The following is a 12884-nucleotide window of genomic DNA, read 5'->3' as shown; positions in this document are numbered from 1 at the left end:
GGCAGGATTTTCTGTTATGAGGAAACATGGGGTCGCCACTGAAAATGGCATCCTTGTGTCAGGTTTCTATTCCCCTCCCCACTGGACACATCACTGGCTACTATTATCAGAGGTTGGGAAACATCCACTATGATGATTTCAGATTTTGAGATAAGTTTTACCACACATTACAAAGGGAAAAGAGAAGAATTTGACACGGGGATACCGTTTTCAACAGCACCTTCACACTTCTTGTAATACATAGTTCCACTTTTAGCCTACAATCTCAAGAGTGAAATGACAGTGCTCAACCCCCCCCCCCCATTAGTCAGTAGATAACCCAGTAGTTGTCTTTACTAGATTGACCTCCCAATCATGTTTAACATGTAAACAAAATGTCAGAATAGCATCTTCACTGCATCCCCTATTGCAAAACATCAAGAGCACCTTTAGCTTATCTTTTCTCTTGTCCCCATTATACAAGTTGTTCTTTCTAAACAAACACCTGTACTAAAGGGTAAAACCAACACTCTGCTGTTTTCTTTAACTGCTGATTTCACTCAGTGAAGACACAACGTGTGTAAACAGAAGTGGAATCTGGCCCTTTGTTTTCAAAGTGGGCTGTAAAGCGCATTGGAAGCAAAGCAATTGAGAGAAATCTCGTTCTAGAACATTTTCTTTTAAAGTTGAAATGATTAATAGGGAACATAAAAAGTCATGACAGATGTATGAAATGTTACTGGGGGCTGTTTGGTGACCTCACCAAGCTCTTGTGTAAGTTGGGATTCTGACTGTGCCGGTTTCGGCTGCGGACAGAAGAGAACGTGGTGTTACAACCTGGGACCTTGCATTTGTGGAGCTGACGGAGATGTACAGTTTTGTAATGGGCCCTGAACGTTCCTTTATTGCTGTAACTTTTTTGGCATATGTGACAGACTATTGGCAAACTGGAAGGTACATTTGAGAAGCTTGGATGAGCCTTGTCTATCGGGAAAGAGTTTTGATACAGTTCTTCATTTGGCGTCAAAGATGCACTTTCACAGCTTTCACTACTGTCCTCCAAAAGCCCAGGACCCTCTTCGTTGCCTCCATCAGACTCCCAAGAAGAATGAGTACTGCCCTCTGACTTGATACTAGACGTAGTGCTTAAGTCCAGGACAGCTCCATCGTTCATTGGGTCATATTCATAGCTCTCAGGGCATGGCTCTCCAACTTTACTCATTGGATACACCAGGCTGCCGGTTCTGTTCATTCCTTTAAAGATGACTGAAGTCTGTTGTCCAAGGTGTCTTTTCAAAGAGTCCTCTTGGCAAATCTCTTTAGCCATATCCTTCAAGAGGTAAGTTGCATTGAAATGGTTCTTCTTGATTTCCAAGGGATCTTTGGTCAAAAGCTTATGATGAAGGTTTAGGTTGGAGCTGTGTCTAGAGAAATGACAGAAGATCAGTGAAGCTGTTTAAAACCAGCACTTATTTTCAGCAAGGAGCTGAACTGTCAACACCTCTGCTTGAACTCTTATAAGCAGAATCCTATACATGTCTAATAAGAAGCAAGTTCCACTATGTTCAATGGGATTTATACCCGGGTAAGTGTGTATAGCAGTGGTCGGGGAACAGGGGTAAATTACCCCAAATGGGGTAAAAGTGAAAATCTGGGGGTAATGAGGAGGTTGCGCTGGCCAATGGCGGAACTATCGGCATAGCAGCAGCAACTGTGTGCGGGCGCCGGGCGGGGAGGTAGCGGAGGGAGTCAGCGCACCCGCTCTCCACCCGCTCCAGGGGGCCGGCAGCGGGCTGGTGCGCTGTGTGCACACCGCCCGCTGCCCTGCTCCCTTCCGCTCACCTTCAGATGCGGTGAGCGGAAGGGAGCAGGCGATACACTCAGGCTGTATCCACAGCCTGCGTGTATCGCAGCCGCCCGCTCTCTCCGCTCTGTGCGGGAGACTGGAGCTGCCCGGCGCTGTAGTGATGATGTCATCACACAGCGCCGGGCCGTCAGTGTCTCCCGCCGAGCGGACAGAGCGGGAGGAAGAAGAAAAGCCGCGCCGACCGACGTGGGATCGAGGTAAGGTGAGTATTGTTTATTTATTTTTATTGGGGGCATCGTTGGGCTACCTATACTGGGGGGATCACCGGGCTACTAACTACCTATACTGGGGGGTCATCTGGCTACTGACTACCTATACTGGGGGGATCACCGGGCTACTAACTACCTATACTGGGGGGTCATCTGGCTACTGACTACCTATACTGGGGGATCACCGGGCTACTAACTACCTATACTGGGGGGGTCATCTGGCTACTGACTACCTATACTGGGGGGATCACCGGGCTACTAACTACCTATACTGGGGGGTCATCTGGCTACTGACTACCTATACTGGGGGATCACCGGGCTACTAACTACCTATACTGGGGGGGTCATCTGGCTACTGACTACCTATACTGGGGGGTCATCTGGCTACTGACTACCTATACTGGGGACATCACTTAGCTACTGACTACCTATACTGGGGGGTTACCTGGCTACTAACTACCTATACTGGGGGCATCACTTGGCTACCTATACTGGGGGGGTCATCTGGCTACTGACTACCTATACTGAGGCATCACTTGGCTACTGGCTACCTATACTGGGGCATCACTGTGCAACGGGCTACCTATACTGGGGGCATCACCTAGCTGCTGGCTACTTATACTGGGGGCATGACCTAGCTATACTGGAGGCATAACATGGCTACTGGCTACCTATACTGGGGATATCACCTGACTGCAATGCAGAGAATCTTTATCCCACCCTTGTACTAACCCACTGAATAGATCACATCCGAAATCGTGGGGGGGGGGGGCGCCGAAACGTACCCGTGCTCCTTGATTTCCTTACTTTCAAATCAAGGGGGTAACGTCTGCGTTTATAAATTTTTTGGGGGGTAAGAGGTAAAAAAGTTCCCTGACCCCTGGTGTATAGGATTAGAGCAGTGGTTCCCAAACATTTTAGCATGGGACCCACCTTAAAAAAAGTTTCACTTTACCAGCCACTCAAGCCTCTGTGGCTATAATGGTGATTGGGCAGCAGTGCTATCCACAAGTAACAGGTTGTTTAACCCTTGATGCACATTGCCTAATCTGCCTTGTAGGTTTTGCAAGCCACCAAAAATTGGGTTACAACCCACTGGTGGATCCTGGATCCACAGTTTGGGAATTGCTGGATCAGCAACTGTTACGCTGCACATGCCAGATCTCGTCTGATCTCGGAAGCTAAGCAGGGTCAGGCCTGGTTAGTACTTGGATGGGAGACCGCCTGGGAATACTGGGTGCTGTAGGCTTATACCATAGTCTTTCGAGACTGAAGGTTGCCAACCACGGATTAGAGGCTTAATGTCAGCAAAGGGCCAAGATGACTACCCCAGATCCCCATCCTTGTACTGAATGCCATTAGTGTAAATATAGGGGAGGACAGAGAGGTACCTGCCTTTGATGCTACCGGAGTAAAGGTATAAAATGGGCATTAAAAACCATATGATAGAGTGACAGTCATTCAAAATCATTTGAATCATCTGATTGAGCTGGTGTAGCATAGTGGCTAAGGCTGCAATCCTATACCCACTTACCTAAGTGTAAGAGATTGACCTGCGAATCAGGACATTGCCATGAACTCACTAGCTGGCTTGCAGGAAGGCTGCAGCAGGGGATGGATCTAGTGATGAAGGTGCACACTGAATCCTATCCCCTCTGGCAGCAGTTTCCCTGCCCCCTTTCTCCCCTCAGACTTGCACGAGCAAAATCGCTGGTGCAGGCCCAAGGAGACCCACTGCGGGGCAGCAGGCTTATGGAGGGGAAAGGGAGAAGGTTAGGATTGGACTGTCAGTCATTGAATACATCATTCATCACTAATCACAGCATGGGCACTTACCAATAGGAGTATATTAGTCTGTTCATCCCCTCCCTCTCTTCCACCCCTGCAACCAAGAATTTGCTGTTGCTTATCTGACATATAAATCAAAATGAAGCCTTTGTATTCATTACGTTTCCCAACAGTGAATTTAATATAATCTCCTTCAGAAATACATTATCGAAGCACACATGCTCATCTTGCTGCATAAGGTAGAAAAGCCTAGATATTCTTATCTTAGCCAAACTGCCAGAGTTAGGGGGACTGAACACAAAGCAAACCTGAGCAGACAACCAGGTAGGTGTTGACAGTCTGAAAGCAGCTTGAATTTCTCTCAAGCCAGTGACTGAGAAGCCAGCCAGACACTTATAAGGTCAGAAAGACAGGTTCCCTGTGCAGGCACCGAGTCATTACTGACCTTTGGGGTGTCGCAGCTTCCATAGCAATTTCATGGCAGACTATAAGCAGGGTGGTTTGCCACTGACTTCCCCAGTCATGTTACCTTTCCCCCAGCAAGCTGGGTACTCATTTTACCGCCCTTATAAGGACAGAAGGCTGAGTCAATCTCAAGTTGGCTACCTGATCCCAGCTTCTGCTGGAATTGAACTCAGGTCATGGGGAGAGCTCTCGGCTGAAGTACTGCAACCTAGCACTCTGTGCCACACAAGGCTCTTCTTCTTCTTTTTTTTTAATATGGCCAAGTAGTCTGTTATTGGTTTCCTTGTGTCATTTGACCGCTGCAGCACCACCTTCTGGCCAACCGTACTGGTAGTGGCTAAACACAAACAGAACCGTCCGGCATCCCATCCTATTAATAGGTCACCAAAGGGGTGCAGCATAAGGCACCTGGTTCTGATTGCCAGGAACCCTGGTTTGAACATCCTGCCTTGCAGTATTACAGAATATCTGTTTTACCAACAGGGAAAAAAAATTGACGGTGCCAATTTTGCATTAAAAATGTGGGGAGAGATAGGAACATACATATAAAAAACACAAGGCCATGCTCCTTGCACAAAAGTCTGTATCCTTTTCTTTTGAAAGCAGCTTTTCAACCACTATAGTTAACCATCAACAAGAGTTCTCAGGGCTTCATTTAATGCCTTGATGTTTAGGGGGAAAAGCAAGGTTTTGTTCCCTGGATTTTCATTACAGCCCTGTTCTGATAAGGTATGGAACAAGTCAGAGGAGGATATGCAGAAAAACCCACAGCAGTACTTTTCAAAACATATCTGCATTTCAAATTAGTCTCCATTGTCTGGCTTTTTAAAAACAAGAAGTAATAGTTTTGTTCACCGTGTTCTTACCTGTCTCGACTTCTACGAGAAGGAAATGCAGCGTTACAACCCTCCACCGTGCAAACATGCATTTCTTTCAGGTGCACATTGTTAAAATGCAGCTTTACACTGTAAGGGTTTTTAAAGGTCTTCTTGCAGATGTCACAATGGAAGCGGCTGGCTTCCTTCTGAATGTCGAGAGTATCTTGATCCATATCTTTAAAGCCTTCAAAGCCAGGAATGGCAACACCTCTGGTGGCAAATGAGCCCCAAACCCCACTACTTAACAAATGGTGCTGCAATTCAGTGCAGCCATTCATAGGAATCCTGTAATTCAACTGCCCTTTAATATAGTCATGGGGTTCCTCCACTGCTTTGATCACATCGCTGTGCAGGTTTCGATCTTCATACGAGTTTTCGCGAGAAACTATTTTTGTCGGTTTGCTTTGTTCCAGCCTGTCCCCTTTCTCAGGACAATGCAGTTCATCCGCTTTGGTGCATGTGCTATTTGGCTCTATCGGTTCAAAATATTTTGGCCCTCGAACCTCAGACACAGATGGCCATGACGGACTTGAATGGACCTGCTTTCCCACTAGTTGGTTTATATTCTTTTCTCTCCTAGATTCCTGGATCTCCACAAGTCCTTCTCTTTCTGCCTGTGGAGGTACGTCGTCTTCTGAGCTGGCAACCTCATTGGTTGTGGTTGTGCTTGTGGCTTCAACAGCTTCCTTCTCAATCTTGATAGGCATGCTAGACTTACGGGACTTTTTCTTGGGCAGAGCATCGAAGGGAGACTCGTTAGAAACCAGTGGCTCGGGTATGGATGATGAAACCAGAGGTAGTGATGGAAGTGTACCTGGTGTGTTTGCAAATTCAGCTGGTGTGACTGGACTACGGTAGAATGGAAGGACTGGTTGGACTGTCTTCAAGTTTGGAAAGAGGATACCGTTTTGTCCAGTACTGTGGAAACTTGTCTGTACCTTTGGATCAGTACAAGAGCTCCCATAGCTGGAAAGGGATCTGGTATCTGGAGGCAAAATAGTGAAATCCGTCCTTTTGTTCTCTTCCAGGGCAGCGATGGTCAACCCGTTTCTCAGATCTTTATCACGGTTGTTTCTGTTCATCGGCATGTGAAGCCTTGGGTTGGGGTTGGCGCTGTGACGGTTTCTGCTCCGCAGTGAGCTGAACACCATGTTACAGCCTCCAATGGTGCATTTGTGTTTGATTTTCAGGTGGACAGCGTTGTAGTGGATCTTCAGAGTCCCTTTATCATAAAATGTCTTTCCACATGCCATACAAAAAACACGCCCTTTCCTCATTCCAGTGCCATTTTTGTCCACAGATTTTGTTTTACTCTCTGGGGACATATGGCCTATTTCACTCTTTTCAGCCGTGTTCTGGGAATTTGAATCACTAGGTGAGACAACTTCCTCTGGCTTCAGAGTGATACCAGGGCTGGTGGTGGTGGTTGCTGTCTCCTCCTTTTTAGGATGAAATGGAGCACTGGAAACCAAAAAACTGCTGTCTGAAAATGGCACCTGAGTATCTTGCTTCAGTTCACTGCCATGGTCCTGAGCTGGCTCAATCAAGAGTCTTTCTGGTGGGGAACCTATCAGGGGTGGAGGTATGGGACTGAAAAACTGGAAAGGAAGCATAAAAGCCATGTTATTAACAATGTTCTCAAAGTGATTAATGTTCACAGGGTTGATTTTGTCCAATGGAGGAAGGTTCGGACTCCTCTGGTTGCAGCTTTCTATAAACGCCCTGATATCCATATTGTCTGTGGTTGTGGGTATTAGTATCGATTGCCCTTCTTTCTCTTGAATTGCCATGAGCTCCACAATGGACTTGGTTTCCCCAAAACGGAGAAATTGCTGCAGAGTTGCCAGCTCTTCCTCGCTGGTCATGATACACCAGTGATCCAGCACCTTTCCAGAGGCATCCTTAAAAAGAGAAGTGGAAAACAGACTTAGAGTTTGACGCACTCAGGTCCAGTTCATATGCCCATTTTTGTGGGTTATATTCAATTTGCAAGAGGATTGCTCCTTTGCCACCTGGAAACCAGGTGGTCATGTAGCAATTCAATCCAGACTGACCTAAAAGCAACCCTAGAGGCATGATAAATTAGTACTGTATTTGCCTCCACAAATGTGGCTGCACCTCCAGCAGCTACTATCACAAAAATGGTTGTCAGCTTGTCACACATACAGCTGGGTTCACAGTAAACCTTTCCCTGCACCAGGTTCAGTTGCACTGTGTGGCATTCTTACAGCCCAATCCTATCCACACTTTCCTGGGAGTAAGTCCCACTCTTATGGGACTTACTTCTGAGTAGACATGCATAGGATTGGGCTTTTAATCAGCTACCAGAACGCCATAGGGACCACCATTGATACCAACCAGGACTCTCTTGCTTTTTATTTTTCAACCCCTACTATTCCTCCCTGTACTTGATGCCTGCCCTGTTTCCTCAACAATGCCTCAGAGTGATACTAAATCAGAGGCATTATGAGAAATTAACACAGTGGCTGCAAGCCATCCAGCGTTGCTGCTCAATATTACCAGGGCTCGTGGCGTAGGAGGGCACTATGCTGAGGGGGCCTCCTCAGTCCTGGAGCTGGCCCTTAAACAATCAAGTTTAAACAATCACTTAATCAAGTGAAACAATTGGGCAATAGGAATGGACCCTTCCTACCCCTCTTGCCCCAAATCATTTCGCAGTGTGTGCTGCCTGATCATGACTGAGAGGAAAGCCCCCTTTCCTCTCCCTTGGGTCTATCTGTCTTGCCATGCCTTCCCAATTCCACCAAGCTGTTATAAAAATGCCAGAGGGGAGAAGAGGGGAAAAAGAAATGGCAAGCAACTGGGAAAATCCAAATGAGGTCCCTCCCTGGGAGGCGGGCGTTGATTTAACTGAGAGTCTGCCAGTTGCTGGCCCCTGTTCTAGAGTGCCTCCTGAGACTAAGTCTACATAGGCAGCAGGGTGAGCAGTACCACTTCAGATTGCAGGTGAGGAATCACGTATTTAAATGCTCCCCATGTAGAATAATCTCTCTGTAAATACAAAATTAGCACAGCTAGGGTAGAAACGCTCACTGATGTGCTAGCTTTCTACTTGCAGAGTTTTTACATGGATCATTTAAAAATATCTCTTCCTTGAAGTCTGAAATGGTGCTCTCCATTCTGCTACATACACCAGGTCTGAGAGACTGGAATATTTGCTACCTCCATCCACATGCAATAGCTATGGCTGAGGGCAGTTTGTTGAAACTTACACTACGTATTATTCTTGATGGTTTTTCCATCACCCTAATATTAGTAGTAATATTAGAAATTAGACATTCATAGTAGTATTAGCAAGTATTTTGCAAAGTATTTTGCACACCCCAAATTAAGACATGTGCCAGTCACCAAAGATGCAAGGACGAAGCAAAGAGATGGAGCAATCAGAAGGAGATTTAAGTTTTACATTTAAGTCAAGTATTCTTTCCCTACAAGTTTAATAATCTTCCAAGCAACTAAGATCAGAGAACAAATGAACCTGTATTGATCTTTTGCCAGCGTTCACATAGCACAACTGTAATTACACTAGAGTGTTGGAGTTCTTTCAAACTCCAGCCATACCTAACTTTTCCCAATAACTACGATAAATATTTTATCACAGAACATGTATTTGATGGCCTACTGAGGGTTTTCACTGCGTACGCAAGAGTTTTCTAAGATGATGAAGAACACATCATCATCAATTTTTCATACAAAAGAGGTTCAAGGTAATTGAGCCCATATTTTTTAATCCCAACACTAAAAAGCAAGATTATCATCGTGCTATTAAATATTTATTTGCATCAAAATGTAAATCATAACATTACTTTACATTAGAATGAGGAGCACGGAAGGACATCTGAATAAACCTATACAGAACCAACTTCTGCTCTGGTACCAGCAAAGTTTAAAACGACATCACCCAAACAGAGAAAATTAATTGGGAACTGGTGTGTATTGAGCTGGGCTTGTAGCAGTGAAGCTTCTGACCCAACTGGCCAAGCTGCTGTGATGCCACAGAATGTTCGTGAACAAATAAACACACTGATAAGAGTAATTATCTCACAAACTCAGATGAATGTTCTTCACAAATGGTGGAACTTGTTCCATTAAAATTTGTGAATTTACTTGGGCAGATTTATGAATCAGAAAGTGCAAAAGAGTGATACGTGAGGTATGTACGAGTATGTTTTAACATTAAGGAAAACCAACCAACCAAAAGAGGATATCTGCAAGTATTCTAACCAGGGGCTCACATAGGAGTAGTTTTGTAGAGCTGGAAGACCTGAAGGGAGACTGCAAAGACTGCTAAAGGAGGAGGACACTTGAGGAAAAGAGTGCAGTGGAAACTGGGAATTGCTCCAAACTGGGAACTGTCTGACCACAAGTAAAGATAGCTCAGATAGAGGGGGAATGAGCACACTAATGGTGATTGGCAGTGGATCCGTGATTCACTCTGGTTCCTAGAAAAATGACTGGGCTGAGAGAGGCGGCTTAAAAGATGACAACAGAGATTGTCATACCGGGCATGGAAAACACCCTGACCTCTTTCCCATTTTATCCTCACAACAACCCTGTGGGGTTGTTAAGCTGAGAAAGAGTGACTAGTCCAAGGTAATCCAGTTCGCTGAATGGAGATTTAAACTTGGCTGTCCTCCATCTGTTCAATACCACACTTGGCTATCCATGCATTCTGTCATGTTATATATTCCAGTTTTGCAAAGATGATGTTTAAATATCTTGCAATAGATACCTGCTTTCGAGAACGGGTGGACTGGGATTTACCTGTAACACATAGCCCCGTATGTAGTCTTGAAGTGTCCAGTCCAGAGCATGGAGAATGTGGATGACTTCTTCTTGCTTGAGCACGCTGAAGAGCCGATCCAAGAGAATTTTGAGACGGACAGGAATGGCCTGGGTTCCATACAGCATGAGGCTGCTGATATCAAACACCACATTGGACTGGACAATTTCGACTTGGCTGACTGGGTACACGTTTGGGATCCTGAGCTTACTTAAAGCTGAAAACAAAAGAGAATGTGAATGACAAGAAGTTATCTGTACCTGGCTATGAAACAAAAGAGTGGCGCCCCATTGCATGTTTACTCAGAATTAAGTCCCACTGTGTTCACTTGCTTATTCCAAGGTAAATGTGCAGAGGAAAGCAGTCAAAGAAAATGAACCCATTGAAGTATTATGGAATGTTGTCAGTCCCATCATAAACCAGAGATGGTTCAAGTGGTAGCATTATGTTTTAACTGGGGTTGAATGGGGTGACAAAATAGGAGTGGGCAGTCCTAAGCTTGGGCCAAGAAGAAGGTTGTCTAAAGTTCAGGGGCCACCAACCAAGGTGTCCTTTTCCTGTAATCACCCAGCTCACTTCAGATGGCAAGTGAATCCAAATATGATCTCAACAAAAGACAGCTCTATGTGGGAGCAGCAACTTGGTGGTATCTATTAATACACTGCAGATTGACAGCACAATCCCATCTCAGGGATTGTGCTCTACTCAGGTCAACTCAGGAGTAAGTCCCATTGTGTTAAGTTGGGCTTATTTCCAGGAAAGTGTGCATAGGATTGCAGCCTGAAATTTTTGTCACATTATATTCCACTTTCCTCCCTACACTGAACTTAGGACAGTATACCTGGAATTCCCAGGCAGTCACCCATCCAGGCAATGCCCAGATCACAACCTGCTTATGTTCAGTAAGGTGGCTGCATCATTTGTTCTCAAGACCATGTCCCAGAATATTGATCTAAGCCAGGGGTGCCCAAACCCCGGCCCTGGGGCCACTTGCGGCCCTTGAGGCCTCTCAATGCGGCCCTCAGGGAGCCCCCAGTCTCCAATGAGCCTCTGGCCCTCCAGAGATTTGTTGGAGCCCGCACTGGCCTGACGCAACTGCTCTCAGCGTGAGGGCAAATGCTTGACCTCTTGCATGAGCTGTGGGATAAGGGCTCCCTCCGCTGCTTGTTGTTTCATGTCTGTGATGCAGTAGCGGCAGCAAAGGAAAGGCCAGCCTTGCTTTGTGCAAGGCCTTTTATAGGCCTTGAGCTATTGCAAGACCTTCATTCATTCATATAAGTTCATCTTTAATATATTCATTTATGTAAACTCACGCAAACTTATTCAAATTTTAAATGTAAATTAATTCTTTTTTTCCCCGGCCCCTGACATAGCGACAGAGAGTTGATGTAGCCCTCCTGCCAAAAACTTTGGACACCCCTGATCTAAGCAGCGGTGGTTTTATCTGCCTGGTTTTTGTTTAGTACATTTATGTTCTGCCTTTCTTCCAACATGGAACTCGATACCACATTTCATGGGGTTCTTGGGTGGTTCCCATCCAGGCACTGACTTTGGACTGCACAGCTTTAACAAGCTGCTTTCAGAACACTACTGGCAGATCAAAAATGAAGTAGCTATGTAGGTTTCTTTTTTTTTATTTTGTATTGCCATTTATTACCATGTGCTACCCATCCATGCCGGCACTGGTCACATTGTCGCTGGTTTATTTTCCCGGGTTTAAAACGTTGACAGATACAGTTTAGCAATGTGCATTGGATAGCCTAAAAGATCGACAAAAAAATATTAAGAGGTTAGTATAGCATGCAAAAACAAAACTCAACAGCAACTAAACCTGTAACAAATGCAAAGATTTTTTAAAAAGAAATTAAAAGAATTATTATGAATTTTTAGGAATATACAGCACCAGTTGCATACCTGGGGGGGTGCAAGTGTTTCTGGGTGGCATAGCTGGGGAAGCCACCTCCCCAGCTGTGCCAGTCTGGGGACCACCTGCACCCGTTGCCTCCCCATCTGGAGGCATTCTGAGGGCTGTAAAGGCTGTGTGCGGCTATCTCAAAAAGCCTTCGAAGGCCTCCAGAGGGCCCATAAAACGTCACTTCCAGTTTCTTCCGCATGCAGCCTCTCTGACCGTCAGAAGGCCTCTGGATGCAACCAGTGGGGGGGGGAGCATTTTCTTCAGTGGGGAGGGTGGCACGGGGCCAGGATCGCCACTGTACTGTACACTGTATGCTTATGTATGTATTAAAGCATATGTGTCACTTTTCCACCCCAGTAAAAAAGATAACAAGGAAGTGTATGATTTCATTCAAACAGTTTAATAACACAACTGACAACATGCATGCAGAAGCCAAAGTGAAATTAAACCAAAAGCACAACAAAGTAACTCATAAACAATCCTGGGGATCATGTCACTGCCCTCCCCCGCAAAGACCTAAACCTCCCTAAAAGTTTGAAAAACACTGATATAAGACATTCTATTTGGGGCTGCCCTTGAAGACTGTTCAGAAACTCCAGCTGGTCCAGGATACAGCAGTTATGGTGCTTTGGGGCACTTGTTGGTTGGAACACATTACGCTTGTAGTCCAGGAGCTGCACTTGGGAAAGCCGCCTCTTAGGTTAACAGGGAACCTAAACATCTGGGGGAATCCCCTTAGAGAACACGTTGGCTGTAGAATGAAGCAATTTGGTGGACATGGCAGCCCATTCCCTCCTGACTGAACTTGGTCTGGGCAGGTAGACCAGTGAAAGATAGAAGGAGTTTATTTAAAAGGCTGAAAAAATGAAAGAGTGGGGTGAGGGGATGCAAAAGATCAAGAAGCAAGCAGGAACCACAAAAGGGAGTTATGGTTTGCCAACAAGGAGATTAAAAGGTAATTGACAATTAAAGCAATTCT

At 45.5% G+C, this 12884-nt stretch overlaps 1 protein-coding gene across 1 annotated transcript; it reads right to left on the bottom strand.

The window, feature by feature from the left end:
• Positions 1-715: 715 nt before the first annotated feature.
• BNC1 (basonuclin zinc finger protein 1) lies at positions 716-12594 on the bottom strand. Its single transcript, XM_066636128.1, has 5 exons — positions 12586-12594; positions 11648-11750; positions 9972-10207; positions 5175-7087; positions 716-1403 (listed from the first exon to the last, which is right to left on the bottom strand). The coding sequence occupies exons 3-5, from the start codon at positions 10116-10118 to the stop codon at positions 716-718; spliced, it is 2748 nt and encodes a 915-aa protein (XP_066492225.1). The 5' UTR covers positions 10119-10207; positions 11648-11750; positions 12586-12594.
• Between the last annotated feature and the right edge of the window lie 290 nt (positions 12595-12884).

Source organism: Tiliqua scincoides, chromosome 8 (assembly GCF_035046505.1).
Source record: "Tiliqua scincoides isolate rTilSci1 chromosome 8, rTilSci1.hap2, whole genome shotgun sequence".
Classification (NCBI taxonomy): Eukaryota; Metazoa; Chordata; class Lepidosauria; order Squamata; family Scincidae; genus Tiliqua; species Tiliqua scincoides.
Note: the sequence above shows the minus strand (reverse complement) of the source record. Positions and strands in the feature narration are given on the sequence as shown.